General features: G+C 42.4%; 1 protein-coding gene across 1 annotated transcript in view; it reads left to right on the top strand.

Annotated features, from left to right (window-relative positions):
* Positions 1–18,988, top strand: part of PTEN (phosphatase and tensin homolog) — an 80,288-nt gene that overhangs the window by 41,413 nt on the left and 19,887 nt on the right. The window contains exons 3-5 of the mRNA XM_038743579.1: positions 1,410–1,454; positions 4,841–4,884; positions 6,008–6,246. Of these exons, the coding sequence (XP_038599507.1) occupies positions 1,410–1,454; positions 4,841–4,884; positions 6,008–6,246 (328 nt within the window). The remainder of the gene's footprint in view (positions 1–1,409; positions 1,455–4,840; positions 4,885–6,007; positions 6,247–18,988) is intronic.

The following is an 18,988-nucleotide window of genomic DNA, read 5'->3' as shown; positions in this document are numbered from 1 at the left end:
TATTGTGTAAGTAAAAACCAGGCTTCAGACTTTTTTGGATCATGTCTTTTGCTCAGAAAATTCTATTCAATTATAATCAGCCGTATACTCTTAAAAGGACAAATAACATACAGTAAAGAGCTACCTAGAAAATATTTATTTGAAAGGTAACCTGGTTGCTTTACTCAAGGGAATAACTGATTTTTAAGGCCCTATTATTCACAAAGTCATTTACCTTAGCACTTTGTTGTGTTCTCCCAAGCACGTACTACAATGCTTTGCGCATAGTAAGCGCTCAATAAATACAATTGATTTTTTTTTTTTGCCCACTAAGTTTTGAACAGAGTGTCCAAAAGCTAAGGTCCAGAGAGAAAGCCATTTATTTTATTAATCCGTTTAATTGGTGAATCATATTCCGATGAGAAGGTAAAATTTCTGTTTTTAGGTTTTTAAAATAAATACTTAATATTGGGTATCACAAGGATATTGGGGCAAATTTTGACTGTGCTATTGGTTGACTTGTTGAAACATCGTTCCGTACAAGGTAACTCATTTTGTATAATTTCTATTTTCTGCACTACTGAAATAGTCTTATTTTACTAATGTACCGTCTGCTGTGAAAATCAAAATGTTCAAATAATCTCTGGGCCTGTGAGATTTTTCACCTGCCAATATCTGCTTCTATAGTTTCCCTTCTCTTAATGCTTTCCATATTATTAAGTGCCTAGGAGAGCAAAAGTCACATGTATACCATTTGTCCAAAATTGATAATCCCTGATTGGTTGGGAAGCAGAGTTTATCACAATTTGGTGCTTATAGAAACACTATTGATTATGTTCATTATCCTGTTTAAATATGTAACGGAGGAATTTGTAACTTTGTTAGATTTCCAGACTGTCATTTAAACATATTGAATAGTGAATTAGTTTTTCCTAAGATCCTTGTGGACAGGGATTGCCTCTACCAACTTGGTTGTACTGCACTTTCCCAAGTGCTTAGTACAGTGCCCTGCACTCAGTAAATGTCATTGGTGAAGCGCTCAAAGGCATTGTTGGGTTAAGCACAGTGAAATTTAAAGGCATGCACATTTTAGTACCCACTGCATATGACTAGACCCTGAAAAGTTCTTGAAATTTTCTTGTATTCTAAATTATGCCAAAGTAGTTTAAGTTCTAATAGTCTTAACAATTATTTCTTTATGCATAAATAAGAATAGATGTGATTTACAATATTTGTGTACAGTGCATGATGTAATTAATTCAGAATGGCATGTAGGTAGATATAATTCTAGGATGTTTAAATATTGTCTTCTTGTCACTGTTTAAAATAGTTGAGATAAAGAAATATGATCTGATCTTTTGATATTTTGAGATATAATGCAAAATTCCTGAAAAGTCCAGTTCTGTTAACGGTAATTTCTTTTCTTTAAGGTTTTTGGATTCGAAGCATAAAAACCATTATAAGATATACAATCTGTAAGTATTTTTTGAATTTAATTTTGAAAATTTCTCCCCTAAAAATAGCCCCAGTGAAAGTGGTTTCCTTTTAGAGGGAAGTAGAATTAGAGTTATTATTTTACAGAATTGCATTAAAACAATTAATCCAAGAAGCCTGATTGAGAGTACGGTTGGATCATTTAGAAAGTGTAGTGATGAGGTTAAATGGAATGTTGGCCCAGATTCATGTTACTTGATCTACTTTAAACGACTTGGCATCCAGCCCATCTTTGAATCTGGAACCATGTGGCAAATTGAAATGTAATTCACAGTAGGGCTTCTGTTAATGCATTAATGATGTCTTCACTGAAGAAAAACGGCAAAATTGATGTATTTATTTTATGTTCCTATAGATAGCATTGTGGCAGTTGCTTGTGCCTTCTCTTTTCCTGCTACAAAAGTTGCCTCAGTGGCTTCTTGAATATCTGTGCTAGCCAGGTTTGGCGTGTGTACCTGTGGTTGAGGCCCATGTGACAGCAATGAGTCCACCTATCCCACTTTAATTAGTCCTGGTGGTCATCTTATTTTTCCTGGGAAGATACTGGTTCCACGTGGCTAATTCTCTGGCATTCCCTTTTGCTGCTTTCCTGATCCCTGCAAGGGGTGGGCCTGTTCCATTTTGCCGTGCCCGCTCGGCCTTGCCAGGGCCAGGCTTGGCCAGGCTAGGATGGGAACCAGATTAGGATCAGGCTGGCAGATCCAGTCCTTGCAAGGGCTTTGCCATCCTCATCTCCTCTCATCCACACTCCCTGTGGTTGGCAACTAGCCCATGAGGTTTCTTTCTCTCCCCTCCAACCTCACTTCCGACCTCAGTCCAATCCTATGTAAAGTTAAGTGTGACTCTACAGGCTACTAAAAAAACCTGCTGTTAGTGCCACTTACTAATAATTAAGTCCTAACGGTGCCTGAATCTGGAAATGAATGCCCAAAATGTGAGGAAGTATAGGATTGAAGTTTTAATGTAGGGTGAAGTTGTTTTTTAGTGGTGTTTAAGTGCCCTCAGCACTGGGATAGATACAAAATAATCAGGTCAGACACAGTCCCTGTCCCCAGTGGGGCTCATAATCAAAGTAGGAGGGAGAACAGCTCTCATATCCCCATTTTACAGATTAAGTGACTCCTCCAAGGTCACACAGGAGGCAGGTGGTAGAGCCGGAATTTGGATCCAGGCCCGTGCTCTTTCCACTGGGCCGTGATGCTCCTCACATTTAACATGTTCATTAAAATTATTCTACTCCCAATTTCTCCGTCCATTATAATATCTTTCCATTTCAGGCTCAGGGGACCTGATTTCCTACCAAAACTTCAGTATTTGGAAGGGTTTTTCAAAAATTGTCTGTATTTACAATTTCAGAAATACTTAAGCAAATAATATGAAGATCAGTATCCAGTAGTGAGGCAATAAGCTCTTTAATAGCCTGAGGAATTTACTTGGACTATTTAAATTATTTTTTAAAGTAACACGCACTATCTTTTTGAAAAGCATATTTGAAGTTCTAGTTTATAATTTAAGAAAATTATTTACTACTCATTCTAGAGTGTGACCCAGGTTCTCTGTTTCTTCCTCTTGGGAAGGGTTGGAAGAGAAAACGAAGTTCAGGAAGACCATTGCAGATGATCTTTACTGTTTCTCAAATTTTTCCAACTCCCCTTCCTTCCTCTCCCTTTACCCATTCCCCACCTGCGATCTATGATTACCATATGTCAAATCACCTTCCAAATTAAAAAAGAAAATTCAAAATCAGGCTCACGGTCGTACCGAGAGAATTACTCCTCATTCATGCTGTCTTATCCCTTTATTTACCTGGCCTCACAATTGATTTGAGGTTTCTTGCTCTTTTGCCTTCACTGCATGTGGGCCGATAGGGTGGAGAAAGCAGAGAAATGTCAAGTCAGAGGAAGCAGCTGGGTCAGTGAACTGGAGTTGACAAGTTCCTGTTGCCTAAGCGGACAAATGGGAAGGAGGAATAGGAGTGTTGATGATATTTTTACCCCCAGTGAATATTGGCGGCAACCGACCCCCAGAGTGTGTCTCTACAAAGCTCAAAGTTCAGCTAGCTTCAGCTGAAACCCCCCCGCCACCAAAAACACACACCCTTCTCTAGCTTGAAGTGGGGGATCCAGCGAGGTCTGACCACATTTCAGCGTGGGGTGGAGCGTTACATGCATCGTTGTCTTTGTGAGCCACGGAATTGATGGTACTTCACGTTTCTGATTTGCATGCATTCGTGGTGGCATCGAAGCTCCCTCACACGTAGGAAGCCCCCACCCTTCTGACAAGAGGGAACCTGAAATTGTATTTAGTTTGGCCCAAATCCATCCCCGTGGTTCTGTGGCCTCGCATATGCAGCGTTCTAGTTGTCGTTGTGTTTGTAGCAGGAGTGGTAGCCTTGCAGTCCAGAGAGCATTGAAGCCGGCATCACTCCCAAAACAGGACTATCAGTTTCCATGAACTTCACTGGGATCTGAGGTCTTCTGGCCCCCCCCACAACTCTCCTCCCCACCCCCACTTATTTTGAGAGAAGCAACCTTTACGAGAGCTCCTTTTCTTCAGTTTTTAAAATCTATCTATCTTTAAATCAAACTTCTTCTTGAAATACAAACATATCTCTTCTTTCAATACCAAAGCCCAGTAGGTTACTGGGGAAAACCTAAGGAAAACCTAAGGTTAAAGGAATAGAATTCTGGTTTAGGATTGTTCAGAGGAATTGACATTAATACCCTAATTCAGGGCTATTCAGTTGGTGGCTGATAGACTGCGGTCAGCCCATAAGTGATATTTAAATGTGAACCTACATTTCCGGTAACGAATCAGAAAAAGTAGATCACTAATTTCAGATCCTTAGTTTCACGTTTCCTCTGTATAAGAAGTAGGGATCACATGAGAGAGATGATTTACATGTTGACCTCTTCCGATCTCCCGCAAACTCAGCGCTTAGAACAGTGCTTTGCAAATAGTAAGCTCTTAATAAATGCCATTATTATTATAATTGTCTTAATCTAAATGTAGTGTTGGGGTTACAGTAGACCAAAATAGATCCGTAATCTGACTGATGTAAGTTCAACAAAGAACGTATTCTCTTGACTGAAATCAGTGGTTAAGAGTGAGTCAAACTATGGGTCAAACTATGAATTTAAATTTTTTTTTAAATCAGTCAGAGACTTTGTTACATTTAAAGCTAGAAATTGATTCCTAACACATTGAGAAGGAAGGCTGTGAAAATTATCAGAAAGTTCAGGCACTGGTACACTAGTGACGTACTAAGCTTTTATGAAGAATATTATATCTCTGCAGGGGATTTTTAGATTGTAAAGGGGTAAATTTTGTAAATTGGAATTAAAGATTATTTTTCCTTTTCTTCTAGATGTGCAGAAAGACATTATGACACCGCCAAATTTAACTGCAGAGGTAAATGGGAAACTTTTATTTGCTATATGACTTACCATTAAACATTTAGGGCTTTGTATTATGCCCATGAAAAGCAGGAAAACAAACTTGAAATACGAAGGGAAAACTTTTAACCCAAGAACGGAGAAACTGCGATTGTAATTTGGTTGCACGTCTTCTCTGTGTTAGTAGAAATGGGCAAGTATTAGCCTTTAGAAGGCTTACCTGAAACATGTTTTTGCTTTATTTGTGATGTAAAAGGCAACTCACAAGGTTTTTTTTTATCATTCAGCACCAGTGATTTAGGCATTATTATTATTCAGCCATTAAAATAGTTTTTTAAAATCGTATTTGCCACACGTAGCAGAGAAAATATGAAAACGTGATTGGCTAGAAGTTCTTGAAATGCCTCACGTCGTGTGAAACACAGAATTAGCACCTGGACAGCCTATTAACCCATAATTCAGGGCATTGTACCTTATGATGTCAGAAGAAGATGTGGTTCATTTTTCTTATTGTCTGGTAATTTTTTAAAAATGTAAAATGTTACTGACAGGCTACTGCATAAATATTGAGATTTTTTTTTTCTGGTACACTTTTGGAAGATGCCAAGTCCAGTCAATTGTACTTAATCATCAATCGTATTTATTGAGCGCTTACTGTGTGCAGAGCACTGTACTAAACTTAATGAAGGCATATTGTATGCAGAATGCTGTACTGAGTACTCATGAGACTACAATGAAAGTAGAAGACATGGACCCTGACTAGAGTCTACTAGAAGACTGAACTGGAGGAACAAGTCCAGCGCTTAGAACAGTGCCTAGTGCTTAGAACAGTGCTCGGCACATAGTAAGCGCTTAACAAATGCCATCCATCATTATTATTATTATTATTACTGATGAGACATTTTGCTCTAGTGCCACCGTCATCCGTAGCATGAATAGGCTTAGGAAAAGTTTGAGAAGAAATGAGATGGGGTAAAAAGATTCTGAAAAAAGCTTCTCCAGAATTCACCTATACTTAAGAGAACCTTAGAATTACAGAAAAGTTAACTTATTTTGACTCATTTAAAAATCGATGATACAACTTGGGAAAAATAGTAATTTATATTGAAGTTTTTTTGTGTGTGTTCTTTTAATTGCAGTTGCACAATATCCTTTTGAAGACCATAACCCACCACAGCTAGAGCTTATCAAGCCTTTTTGTGAAGATCTTGACCAATGGCTCAGTGAAGATGACAATCATGTTGCAGCGATCCATTGTAAAGCTGGAAAGGGACGAACTGGTGTAATGATTTGTGCATATTTATTACATCGAGGCAAATTTTTAAAGGCACAAGAGGCCCTAGATTTCTATGGTGAAGTAAGGACCAGAGACAAAAAGGTGAGTGGATTCGTTTGGTTTCCGGGCCCCATCTCGGCAGCTTCCGGATCTACTCCTTTTAGTAAGTTCGATCGGTACCTACCTTTGCTTCATTTTGGGTCCAGAGGGCTTTGGAACGATTTTTTCGAGATAGAGCGTCGGGAGGCAGGATGCTACGAGATTACCTAATCCCTTCTGTCTGCTTTTCTGGCTAGAGAATTTCACACACTGTGTCTAGAAGTGGCGGTTCTTAATTCCGCAGCTTGGCAAGGCCTGGCATTAATGCCAGAAGGTGGCACACCAGGCCTTCCTGCCTGGCACAGCAGCCTCTAGCCATCCCTTGAGTTCCAGTTCCCCGGCCATTATCTCTGTCACTCATCTGAGGTGCTGTTGCTTTATCTGCCTGCCCCCTCAACTGCTGAAGCAGCAGGTGCACTGTGGGAGGATCTGCTCAATGCCAAGCTGCTACCAGGCACCTCCTTGCCTTTTCCTGTTAAGACTGGAATAGAAAAACCCTCTGCTTTACCCTTAGTGTAAATTTGCCCTTGAATGATCTCTTTCTTATATAGCTAGCGATAAAAAGAGCACTGCGGAAGGAGCGTAAATCTTGATTGGAGTGGTATCGAAATGTACACAATCTAGTAATTTCACCTTTGGAAGGGTTCCCCTCCGTCCCCCCCGCGTAAATTGCTGTTGGCTCTCCTTTCTCAGTAGACCTCAAGATTATGGTCGCTGGTACAGCTAGTCACAAGTGTAGCCCCTTTTGGTGGAAGAGTTCAGCTTAGGTGTTTCTGCCAGAAACGTAGAAAACGTGTGAGTAGATGCAGTGGAGGGGTGAAATACGGCTAGGCGGTGATCGGTACTGTGGTAATTGGGAAGCATTGCGTTTTTCTAGAGAAGTGATTGTGGATGGTAAATATGGCAAAGAGGGAGCATTTTATTTAGAAGGATAGGCCAATCAGTCCATCTTTTAGCCTTCAGGTTGAAACCTAGGCTATTCAAAAGCTAAAAAAAAATTCAAGGCCCTCACCTACCCATGGTAACCACCCATTCCAATGTTTGTCCTCTCTGTCAGAAATTTCTCCTTAAGTTATATTTACCACCCCTCTCCAACTTTGCTACAACCCTCAAGTTTGGGGGCCTTAGCTAAATTAAGGCATAATACTCTTGACTGTCATTATATAGGGTGATAATGTCATTTATCCCAAAATGCTATTTATTTTTTTAACTACAGCGATCTGTTGCTAGCTCATGGTCGGTTTCAGGTTCACTAAGATAGCTACGGCTGTCTGTCTTGTTTTTTGGGGACCATCCATACACAAAGAAGGCCATTCCCCATCTCCAATGTGTACCATTTGTTTTTCCTCCTTGCATTTCATTAGGTATCACGTGGTTTTTATTTCTGGCCATTTCCCAGCCTTGTTGAATTCAAAGTCTAGCCAAGGTTTTAGTCGTGACTCTGTTGTTGTTGTAGTGGGAGTTCTCCAAAAATGGGTAGCCACTAGATCAAACTGTGGGAATGAACTCATTTGTTGTGCTTCTCATTAAACAGAAGCAGCATGGCCTAGCGGAAGGGGCACAGGCCTGGGATTCCGGGGACCTGGGTTCTAATCCCAGCTCTGCCTGCTCTGTGACCCATGGCCAGTCTTTTAATTTCTCCGTGCCTCAGTTTCATCATCTGCAAAGTGGGGCTACAGTACCTGTTCTTTCTCCTTAGACTGTGAGCCCCATGTGGGACAGGGAATATGACTGACCTGATTATCTTGTATCTACCCTCAGTGCTTGGGACATAATAAACGCTTAACAAATACGACAATAATAATAATTACTGTTAGACTTCTAGACTTACTAGTAGATTTCACTAGGGCCTCGGCCAGGGGACGGCTCATTTCTTTCTGCCACAGAAGATGGTTCTTCAGTCGTCTTATCCCTCGCACCGCCAAAGGCCATCTAACCCTGGAGACACCTCATGGAGCAACTCCACTCCATTCCCCAAGGCAGTACTGAACCGTGGCTAACTGAATGGCTCCCCTTCCCCACCTGCCTAGACCGTCTGTCACTGCTAAGGATAGATTGGTGAGGGGGACCTCACTATTTACAGTGGGCTGCCTTCAGGAAAACCGTCATACCCGTGAGAATGCACTAAATACGCAGGGCAGTGCCACTGGACTGCAAAACGGCCTCTCTTCCCCAGCTTAAATCTACAGTGAGAGGATGGCGCCATTGAACTATTGAGAATCAGCGTGGCTTAGTGGAAAGAGCACGGGCTTGGGAGTCAGAGGTCGTGGGTTCGAATGCCGACTCTACCACTTGTCAGCTGTGTGACTTTGGGCAAGTCACTTAACTTCTCTGGGCCTCAGTTACCTCATCTGTAAAATGGGGACTGACTGTGACCCCCGTGTGGGACAACCTCATAACCTTGTAGCTACTCCAGCGCTTAGAACAGTTCTTGGCACATAGTAAGCTTAACAAATACCATTATTATTATTATTATTGAACTAGAGGGCATTATGAGCCTGACCCAAATCCTCGAGGTACTGGGAAACCAGGCGCGAGGCATTTGGAATCCACTAGTCAGGCTCAAGCCATGGTAAGACTCCAGTACATAAACACCTACCTGGGCCAGCATGGTGACCTAAAATTAAAAATCATTTTTTAGTCTGTAATATAAGACATATGAAAAATCAAAGGTCCCAAGACCCTAATGTCCCAATTTCCACTGAAGAGGGAATCATAAATCACAGCTGTAGGTTGCTTGGAGTTTTCGGAGAACGTTTGCTTCAGTCATTCTAAATTACATCAAACTCATTTTTTAATTGGGTTTAGAGTATTACTTCAGCAGTATTGCACAATGTGATGGAACAGTCGAAATTGGAAATCCCCCTATGATTGGCGTGGAAGAAATTTAATATAAAAGCAATCTCTTCAAAGATCCAAGTGAATTTCGGGTCACTTGCGCTCTAGCGGACATCACCTGGTCTTCACCTGGTTCTAGTCAGCCCTTATTCCTTTTTCAGTCCTTATATTGTAGTAATTAACCTCCTCACGTGCCTCATTCTCGCCTGTCCCGCCGTCGACCCCCGGCCCACATCCTCCCCCTGGCCAGGAGTGCCCTCCCTCAGCCCATCCGCCAAGCTAGCTCTCTTCCTCCCTTCAAAGCCCTACTGAGAGCTCACCTCCTCCAGGAGGCCTTCCCACACTGAGCCCCGTCCTTCCTCTCCCCCTCCTCCCCCTCCCCATCCCCCGCCTTACCTCCTTCCCCTCCCCACAGCACCTGTATATATGTATATGTTTGTACATATTTATTACTCTATTTTACTTGTACATATTTGTTCTATTTATTTTATTTTGTTAATGGGTTTTGTTGTCTGTCTCCCCCTTCTAGACTGTGAGCCCGCTGTTGGGTAGGGACCATCTCTATATGTTGCCAACTTGTACTTCCCAAGCACTTAGTACAGTGCTCTGCACACAGTAAGCGCTCAGTAAATATGATTGAGTGAAGTAAGGGTGACCCTAGGTGCTGTTCTTCTATCTTTGCTATGTATCACACAGTGAGAAGCCAGGTATCGTATACCTTGTGGGTCTCCCTTCACTGGTGGTGGCTTGCACTGTGCTGTCCAGTCCAGTCCTTTCTGCACCCTACCCTTGCTGTCACTTGCTTGCCATTTTCCCCTTGCATCTCCCACCAGAAATGTCAAATTAAACTGGGGTACAAACTCAAAATTGCAAGGTAAACCAGTCTCCCCTGCTTCTCTTCTCCTCCCCCGCCCCCCTCCAAAAAACACACATATACAAACAAGAAAAGAACTTCTAGAAGCATATTGGAGATGAGGTGAATGGAGAGAAAAACAAGATGATAATTCGGTTCATATTGACACTTAAGACACCTTGTGAAATGCCAAACTTAGTTCCGGGCTTCCTGAGGTAGCCAGTATTCATTTCTAACAGTTGGAGGTTAGAGGATATTGGATTTTCAAGTGAAGTTTGGATGACTAATATGATCTCAATCCATAAATCATACTCAGTGAATGCTGTAGAAACATTAACTTGTACTGAAAGTAGTAAGGTTTGGCCTGCACCCATCTTCTTGACATACTTTTAGCCCAGCCATAGCTTTCCCTACATGGGGCTCACAGTCTTAATCCCCATTTTACAGGTGAGGGAACTGAGGCCCAGGGTTAGATGGCCTTTGGTGGTGCGAGGGATAAGACGACTGAAGAACCATCTTCTGTGACAGAAAGAAATGAGCTGTCCCCTGGCCGAGGCCCTAGTGAAATCTACTAGTAAGTCTAGAAGTCTAATAGTAATTATTATTATCATCGTATTTGTTAAGCGTTTATTATGTCCCAAGCACTGAGGGTAGGTACAAGATAATCAGGTCAGTCATATTCCCTGTCCCACGGGGCTCACAGTCTGAGAAAGAACAGGTATTGTAGCCCCACTTCGTAGATGATGAAACTGAGGCACGGAGAAATTAAAAGACTTGCCATGGGTCACAGAGCAGGCAGAGCTGGGATTAGAACCCAGGTCCCCGGAATCCCAGGCCTGTGCCCCTTCCGCTAGGCCATGCTGCTTCTGTTTAATGAGAAGCACAACAAATGAGTTCGTTCCCACAGTTTAATCTAGTGGCTACCCATTTTTGGAGAACTCCTACTACAACAACAACAGAGTCACGACTAAAACCTTGGCTGTACTTTGAATTCAACAAGACTGGGAAATGGCCAGAAATAAAAACCACGTGATACCTAATGAACTGCAAGGAGGAAAAACAAATGGTACACATTGGAGATTGGGAATGGCCTTCTTTGTGTATGGATGGTCCTTTCTGGTTGCTGCTCTATTCGCTTTGCACTCTTGTTTGAAATAACATTCTTTCCCCTTTTCTGCTGATCACTTATAATTCATTCTGGAGAGAATTGTTATCAGAGTATTAGTGTTCTGCACACACTTTTTTTTTAATGGTATGTGTTCAGCACTTACTATGTCCCAGGCATGTACTAAGCTCTGGGTAGATTCAAACTAATTAAGTTGGACACAGTCCATGTCCTACAGTGGGGCTCACATACTTAATCCCCATTTTAACAGATGAGGTAACTGGGAAGAACATCTGATTTTGTGTTCACCACAACAATTATGGTGTTCTGTAGTAACTTAGAACTCAAGATAGTATCAGTAGGGTTCCATACATGTTTCTGAAAATGCTTTCAATTCAGGTATTTGGTCTGGCTGTTTTACTGGAGTAGCCAAGAGGTAAAATTGATCGTGACAAGGGTGATTTAATGGTGGTGTTTTAGGTTTGGGTATTATCTAACTTCATCTTTTTTTACTCTTTTGTACTCTTTCAAGAGTTCAAGAGCTTAGTCTAGAAAGTCCTTAGACTTTTTGCTATTAGTTCCTGGCAGTTTTGTCCTGTGTAAATGTTCTAGGTTGGAAGTAATTTTTACGTAGGAGCAATAGGGGATTGGCTCCTGAACCCAGATCAGATACCGTGCTTTTACCAAAATTACCCAGAGTTGTGTACTCCGTTAATTATACACGAGTACACATGAAAGCGTGGGGCTGGGAGTTGGAAGGACCAGAGTTCTCATTCCAACTCTGCCATTTGTCTACTGGATGATCTTGGGCAAGTCACTTAACTTCTCAGTTACCTCATCTGTAAGAGATGGGGGTTAAGACCGTGAGCCGCGTGTAGGACATGGACTGGGTCCAACCTGATTAACTTGTATCTGCCCCAGCACTTAGTACAGTGCCTGGCCCATAGTAAGCACTTATCAAATACAAAAAAAAAAAGAGTAGTTTAACAGTGTTAATTATTTACATTGTCAGAAAGGTTCCGTGATGGGGTGGCCAACTTTGATTCCATGGGTAGTAAAATGGACATATTGTCCCTGCCTTGGTGACTTTTTCTGGAGATCAAGTAACCAGGGCCTCCTGCTCCATTCTCCCATATTCCCCTGCCCACCTTTCACGGCTGTGAAACTTGTTTCCTCATTTCCTTGCGGCTCCAGCGTACCCTCGTCCCTGTGGAACTCGTGCCATAAAGGAGACCAGATTTGTAACTTTGAAATTGGCATTTTGTGAAGTTGTAATTGGTGTATTGTGCTGAAACAGGGCATAAATTTAAAAATGTGGTGTTTGTCCTAACTTGAAATGTCTAAAATTGAAAACTGACTGTACGGGGCTTTGCGCTCAGTAGGGCTTTCAGTCAATACTCTTGAGTGACCTGGAGATGAATCTTCTGCTCAGGCTCCTTGAGTTTGTCACATCCTGTAAAGTAGAGGTAAAAGACATTTTTATTGAGAAGGTTACCTTGATCTTTCAGTGTACTGAATAAAGGAATAATATCCAGGCGTGATTTTTGAGCATACGTTTACCCTTGGGCATTCGTGTTGACCCATATAGAGCTGTAACTGAGAATTTTTACCAGAAGGAGGAAGGGAATCAGCAAGACTTAGCAGAAAAAGCTCAGACCTTGGTACTAGTCCTTGTTCTGCTCTTTGTGTGCTGTGTGACAATAGGCGTGTCACTTAACTTCTCTGTGCCCCAGTTTCCTCATTTAATAGATAAATCAATCATATTTATTGTGCGCTTACTATGTGCAGAGCTTGGGAGAGTATGGGGAGTCAATGCCTGTTCTTGCATGCAATTAAACTTTGAGCCCATGTGGGGCCTGGTGTAAAGAAGCAGCGTGGCTCAGTGGAAAGAGCACAGGCTTTGGAGTCAGAGGTCATGGGTTCAAATCCCGGCTCCACCAATTGTCAGCTGTGTGACTTTGGGCAAGTCACTTAACTTCTCTGTGCCTGTTACCGCATCTGTAAAATGGGGATGAAGATTGTGAGCCCCCCGTGGGACAACCTGATCACCTTGTAACCTCCCCAGTGCTTAGAACAGTGCTTTGCACCTAGTAAGCACTTAATAAATGCCATCATCATCATCATCTGGTTATCATGTATCTATCCTAGTGCCTAGTACAGTGGTTGGCACACATTATGCCCTTAAACATCTTTATTACTATGAGTTTGGGATGTGAATGTACTTGGAAATAATTTTTGTAAATATTAGAAATGGAACTGAACGGGCAAAGATGTGCCCCTCATTAGAGATATGCTCATCTGCAATCTACCAGATGCAACCCGGGAAAATTGTGGATTGTGTAATTGTTGTGGTAGGGGTTAAGGGTAGGCAGTGATTTCTTGCTAAATCACAGCCAGCAAACCCCAGTCCTTTTCAGCCAAACAGAAACAAAAAGAAATCATATGGAGTGTTGATCTATATCTCCCTTGGGAGAAACTTTAAAAATAGAGAGGTTCAGTTTAGGACTTCTTAGAACTATTGCATGAGAATTTAAGCAATCATCAAAAATATGAGTTGGGTTGGCAGATCTATTTTATGGATGCAGGAGGTTGGGTATGGATGGATGGTGTGCAGTTGCAGGTCAGGTATGGGTGTAAAATACAGCACCTATTCAGACATGAGTCCTTTTATAGATTATTGAATGACCACTTCTTAGTGGCAGCTTAGCTGTTGTGCAGAGCTCTGTATGAGGCTTTGGGGAATGTGCAAAAATATTAAATAAAGATTCCCCGCTGTCAAAGATCCTGCCAGATGATAGGTGAGACAGTAGATATGATTGACAAATATAATTAAGAGAAAGAGAATAGATCTCAAAGACATAGGTATTTCAGAAATCATTGGAAACTGAGGTGCCTGGGTTAGTGTGACTGGAAATGGGCAGAAATAATCCTTTTCTCCTGGATGAGGTGTCTTTAAGAGGGCTTTGAAGGAGCTGAGGATTGTTCTGTGGTGAAGCTGGAACTTCACCCTTCTAGGCAGAGAGCGATATGTTGGAGATGGAGGAGTTGTGAGTGAAGGATGGATAGGACATTACCTCTTTTTGGTACTTAAGTGCTTACTATCTGTCTAAACTCTGGGGTAGATATGAGTTAATTAGGTTGGATACAGTCCCTGTCCTGCGTGGGGCTAACAGACTAGAAGGGAGAACAGGGAAACTGAGGCACACAAGTCAAGTGACTTGCCCAAGATGACCCGGCAAGCACTTGGCAGAGCCAGAATTAGAACCCAGGGCCTCTCATTCCCAGGCCCATGCTGCTTCCCATGGAAGGAACAAAGAGATTAGGAGAGCAGATCATTGAGGAGGAGAAGAAATTAGCAAGGCAACTTTGAAACCAATGGACAGGATTTTTCAATCAGTGGTAGATATTGAGCACTCTGCAGAGCAGTATACTAAGTGCTTGGGAGACTATAACAATTATATTGCCCACAAGGAATTTATAGAGTGGGATCTTATAAAAAGTAATGGGAAACCATTGGCTATTTTTGAGGAAGAGAGTGATGTGCTTGTGTTATATGGAGCTGTATGAAGCATAGATTGAAGAGGGGGGGAAAAAGCTTGAATCAGGGAGGCCAGTAAGAAAACTGTTATTGTGGACCAGCTGTTAAGGTGGTGAGAGCTTGTTACCAGGGTGCTGGGGAAGCTGGAGACCAGAGTGTGGATCCATGAAACCCTATCGAACCATGCTTAAGCAACTTGTTTCGGTGAAAAAGCCAAAATGAAACCTTTGAGCAAATGGTGGGCAAAGTGCCCTGCAACTTACGGCCAACCCAACGTGGATGCCATTATGTCACACTGCGCACGGCACAATGTAGTGTCATTGTAGCGTCTGTTTCATAGCAACAGCTGCTGCTGCCAGTGGGGGCTAGAAAAAATTGGCATTCGGTCTCCTCATGCATCTCCCCGCCTCCATTCTCTCTCCTCTGCATACTTCACTCTGCTGCCTGGAACATTTTTCTAAAAAGTCATTCAGCTCACATCCCCTTCGCCAAACAGTTCCATGGTTGCCCATTGCTTTCTACATCAGGTAGAAGCTCCTGACCATCAACTTTAAAGCCCTTTTCCTACACTACTTAATTACACCCCAGCTTGCAATCTCTGTTCCTCTCAAGGTAACCTATTCACTGTCCCGTTCCTATCTCTCCCCCTATTGACTTCATGCTCATTTCTCCCCACCCCCCAGCCTGGAATTCCCTCCCCATTCGTGGAACAGACCATCTCTCCCCCCATCCTCAAAGATTTTATGAGACCACATCTTCTCCAAGAGGCCTTCCATCAGTTATATCTCATCTTCCCACCATCTCTCCCTAACTCCCACCCATTTCAGCCCTCTAGGGCCTTATAGGTGTATATCTTAAATACCCATTTAGTTCCCCATCTGTAATTTTTGTGTCTCTCTCCCCAGCTAGGTTCTAAGCTTATTAACTCTTTTGCACGCTCCCAAATGCTCTGTTCAGGGCTCTTTCCCCACCACCACTGGCATTTAGAGAAGCAGCGTGGCTCAGTGGAAAGAACACAGGCTTTGGAGTCAGAGGTCATGGGTTCAAATTCCAGCTCTGCCACTTGTCAGCTGTGTGCCTTTGGGCAAGTCACTTAACTTTCTCTGTGCCTCAGTTGCCTCATCTGTAAAATGGGGATTAAGACTGTGAGCCCCCCATGTGGGGCAACCTGATCACCTTGTAACCTCCCCAGCGCTTAGAACAGTGCTTTGCACATAGTAAGCGCTTAAAAAATGCCATCATTATTATTTAACCTGGCTGTTACCAGTCCTGGCACCCATGGGCACCTGTGGGAGATAGATGAGTGAGAGCAGGCTACAATGGTGGAAAAATTAAGGCAGAGAGAGCATTTGGGAGAGAAGGAAAGCTCAGGTTTTTGTCAGTTAGAAAATGTTCTCCTCCTCGTTGATGATTCTTTTAGTGATTACTGTGCTCTTTTATACTTTGTGTTGTTGAGAGTTTACATTTTCATTGTTCTGTTCCCTCTGCCCCCTTTTAGCAGGTCAGAAATATTTATTTTTGTGGTCTAATGTAATTTCAGCTCCCAAAACAGTGGGTTTGGTACATGATGTGGTACATGCCACATCAGATACTGGCAAAGTTGATTTCTTTTGCAGCAAGCGGAATTGATTCATTCAGTCGTATTTATTGAGTGCTTACTGTGTGCCGAGCATTGTACTAAGCAGGGAGAGGACTGAGGGGAGTGGAATAATGCGTGCTGGCTCCAGGTTAGCATCTTTTGGCTGCACTCAGAAGCTTTTTCTGCTCCGTAGGATCGAGATTCTGTGGACAGCCCACCAGGATTGACGGGGGGATGCAGGTGCCGGGGTTGGCAGAGGGGGATCTAGAGAATGGTGGCATGAGGAAATCAAAGCCATTCTGACCTCCATATCCCCGCAGTATATAGGCTGAGAAGCAGCATGGCCTAGTGGATAGAGCACGGGCCCGGGGGTCCGAAGGTCTTGCGTTCTAATTCCGGCTCTGCCACTTGTCTGCTGGGTGAATTTGGGCAAGTCACCTAAACTTCTCTGTGCCTCAGTTCCCTCATCTGTAAGGGATTAAGGCTGTGAGCTCCATGTGGGACAGGGACCGTGTCCAACCCCATCATCTTGTATCTACCCCGGTACTTAAAACGATGACTGGCACATAGTAAGCACTTTAGCAAGTACCATAACTATTGTTAATTATTATTATAGGCTAGTCTATCAGGCAGAATCAATCAGTGGTATTTACTGAGCACTTACTAGGTGCCAAGCAGTATTCTAAGTGCTTGGGAGAGTACAGTGTAACAGAGCCAGTGGACATGTTCCCAGCCCACCATGAGTTTACAGATTAGAGTAAACTCTTTTAGACTGTGAGCCCACTGTTGGGTAGGGACTGTCTCTATATGTTGCCAACTTGTACTTCCCAAGCGCTTAGTACAGTGCTCTGCACACAGTAAGCGCTCAGTAAATACAATTGATGATTAGAGGAACTGGGGATATCGTTTTCTGCTCCAGAGACTGCCCCTACCACGCTTAGCTGTATCCTAGCGTGTCACTCTGTCGGTAGACTCCTTAATCGTAGGTTACTAATAGTAAAATAAAATTAGTAGTGATATTAAAGTGCTTGCTATGTGCCGGGTACCGTGTTAAGCTCTGCAGTGGATAAAATATGTTACCATTTGGAGGCTGTCCAAGCATTTTTGAAGCGTGGCTCAGTTGTGCCTCGATCTGGTTTATTGATTTTCAAAATCATCAGCTGATCGCTCACCTTTGAAGTATGGTACAGTCGTGCTTCGACCTGGTTCATTCGTGTTTCAGAATCGTCGCCTGAGCTCATCTCCGAAGTGTGGTGCGGTTCTGCTTCCACCCGGTTTATTGATTCTCAAAATTGTCAGCTGATCTCTCATGATTGAAGTGTGGCACAGTCGTGCTTCGATCTGGTTCACTGGAGTTTCAGAATCGTCAGCTGGATCTCATTTTGGAAGTGTGTTACAGATGTGCTTTCCTCTGGTTTATTGATTTTTTTTCGAAGTTGTCAGCAGATCGCTCATCTTTGAAGTGTAGTACAGTCATGCTTCGATCTGGTTTATTGATGTTTCAAAATTGTCAGCCGATCTCTCTGTCTTACGATTTAAGATCTGTTTTGGAACTCAATTATGGCATCTGTTTCATAAGCAAACATTTTTTCTTAAACTGACTTGTGAATTTTGTTCAAGTAAAAGTTAAATGCTGAAACTAGAAATTGATCTGTCTAGGCTAGCATGTTTCCTTATTCAAATGCTGCGTTGTAACCTTTTAGTGGATAGTTTAGTGTGTTGCGATGCACTTTAATAGCTAGCCAAAACTGTTCACTTAATTCGTATGATATCAGGTTCAGTATTAACTGAGTTTTTGTATTATTTACTTGGAACAGATATACAAGCACTCTTAGGGTCTCTCTAGGGGTTAGGTCCATTTTCAAATATTAAGATAGTTTGGAAAACACGGCCTCAAGGGGTTTGTAACATTTGCCACCAATAGGAAGTGCTCTGTGAAGTTAGAATGAGATCTCGATAATGAAAGTAGCGTGTCCGTGTGAAAGACTTTATTAGGATTATATTGGTTTTCTCAGCATTAGTGTAACATTTTTTACCCTCAAAACTGTCTTTAGGCATTTGAATGCTACTTTAGAGATTTGTGATTTTCACCGAACGGTGGCAAACGAAGAAGCTGACCGAGGCTTCGTATACTTTAGTTGATATGCCTTGTCTCAACTCATCAAACGGCCCAGGTTTTCTGTATTTTTAATGAAATACTAGTGACTCGTCCTTTTGAAGTGTTCAAAGTTGAAGAAATGATTTCCAGCAGTATTTTGAAGAATGAAGTGACAGTTTGTTCTTTTGTTTTCTTATAGTAAAGTGAGATTGTAGGACTTACACCTGTTTTCCCCATCAACAAATATGCCTATTGTGGATGTGAACTTGTCTATGTGAGAAGTGGGGGAAGCGTATAATATGGGTGCAGGCAACTACTGGACTTGTCGTCTGAAATAAGCAAATTACAGATGTGTGGCCTGAAGGGGAACGTTGGGATCCACCCAGTGAGAGAACTAGTGGTGTCTGAACTCTGTTCCGGGGTATTCCCAGAGAACAAAACTTGGATGGATGACTGTCTTAAATGTGCATTTCCAGGAGGGTAGACATCACTCCTTACAGAGTGATCCATTAGGAGCCCTAGGACAAGTAAACCGCAGTGCTCAGTGTCTGGGAGGTAAATGAGAGCAATTTTTGCGGAAACAACCTCTGCAGATATTTTCCCTTACTTTACTGTGGGGCTTTGTGTATGCCTCTAAAAGCAGATGGGGATTTGTTTGTATTTAACCTGTGAAACGGTGATTGTTTGGCTTTGGAATTGTGCCAAGTGTTCAGCTAGTAGGAAGTGAATGCGAA

The sequence above is a fragment of the Tachyglossus aculeatus genome, chromosome 3 (assembly GCF_015852505.1).
Source record: "Tachyglossus aculeatus isolate mTacAcu1 chromosome 3, mTacAcu1.pri, whole genome shotgun sequence".
In the NCBI taxonomy this organism is placed as follows: Eukaryota; Metazoa; Chordata; class Mammalia; order Monotremata; family Tachyglossidae; genus Tachyglossus; species Tachyglossus aculeatus.
This window is presented reverse-complemented; position numbering and strand designations above follow the sequence as displayed.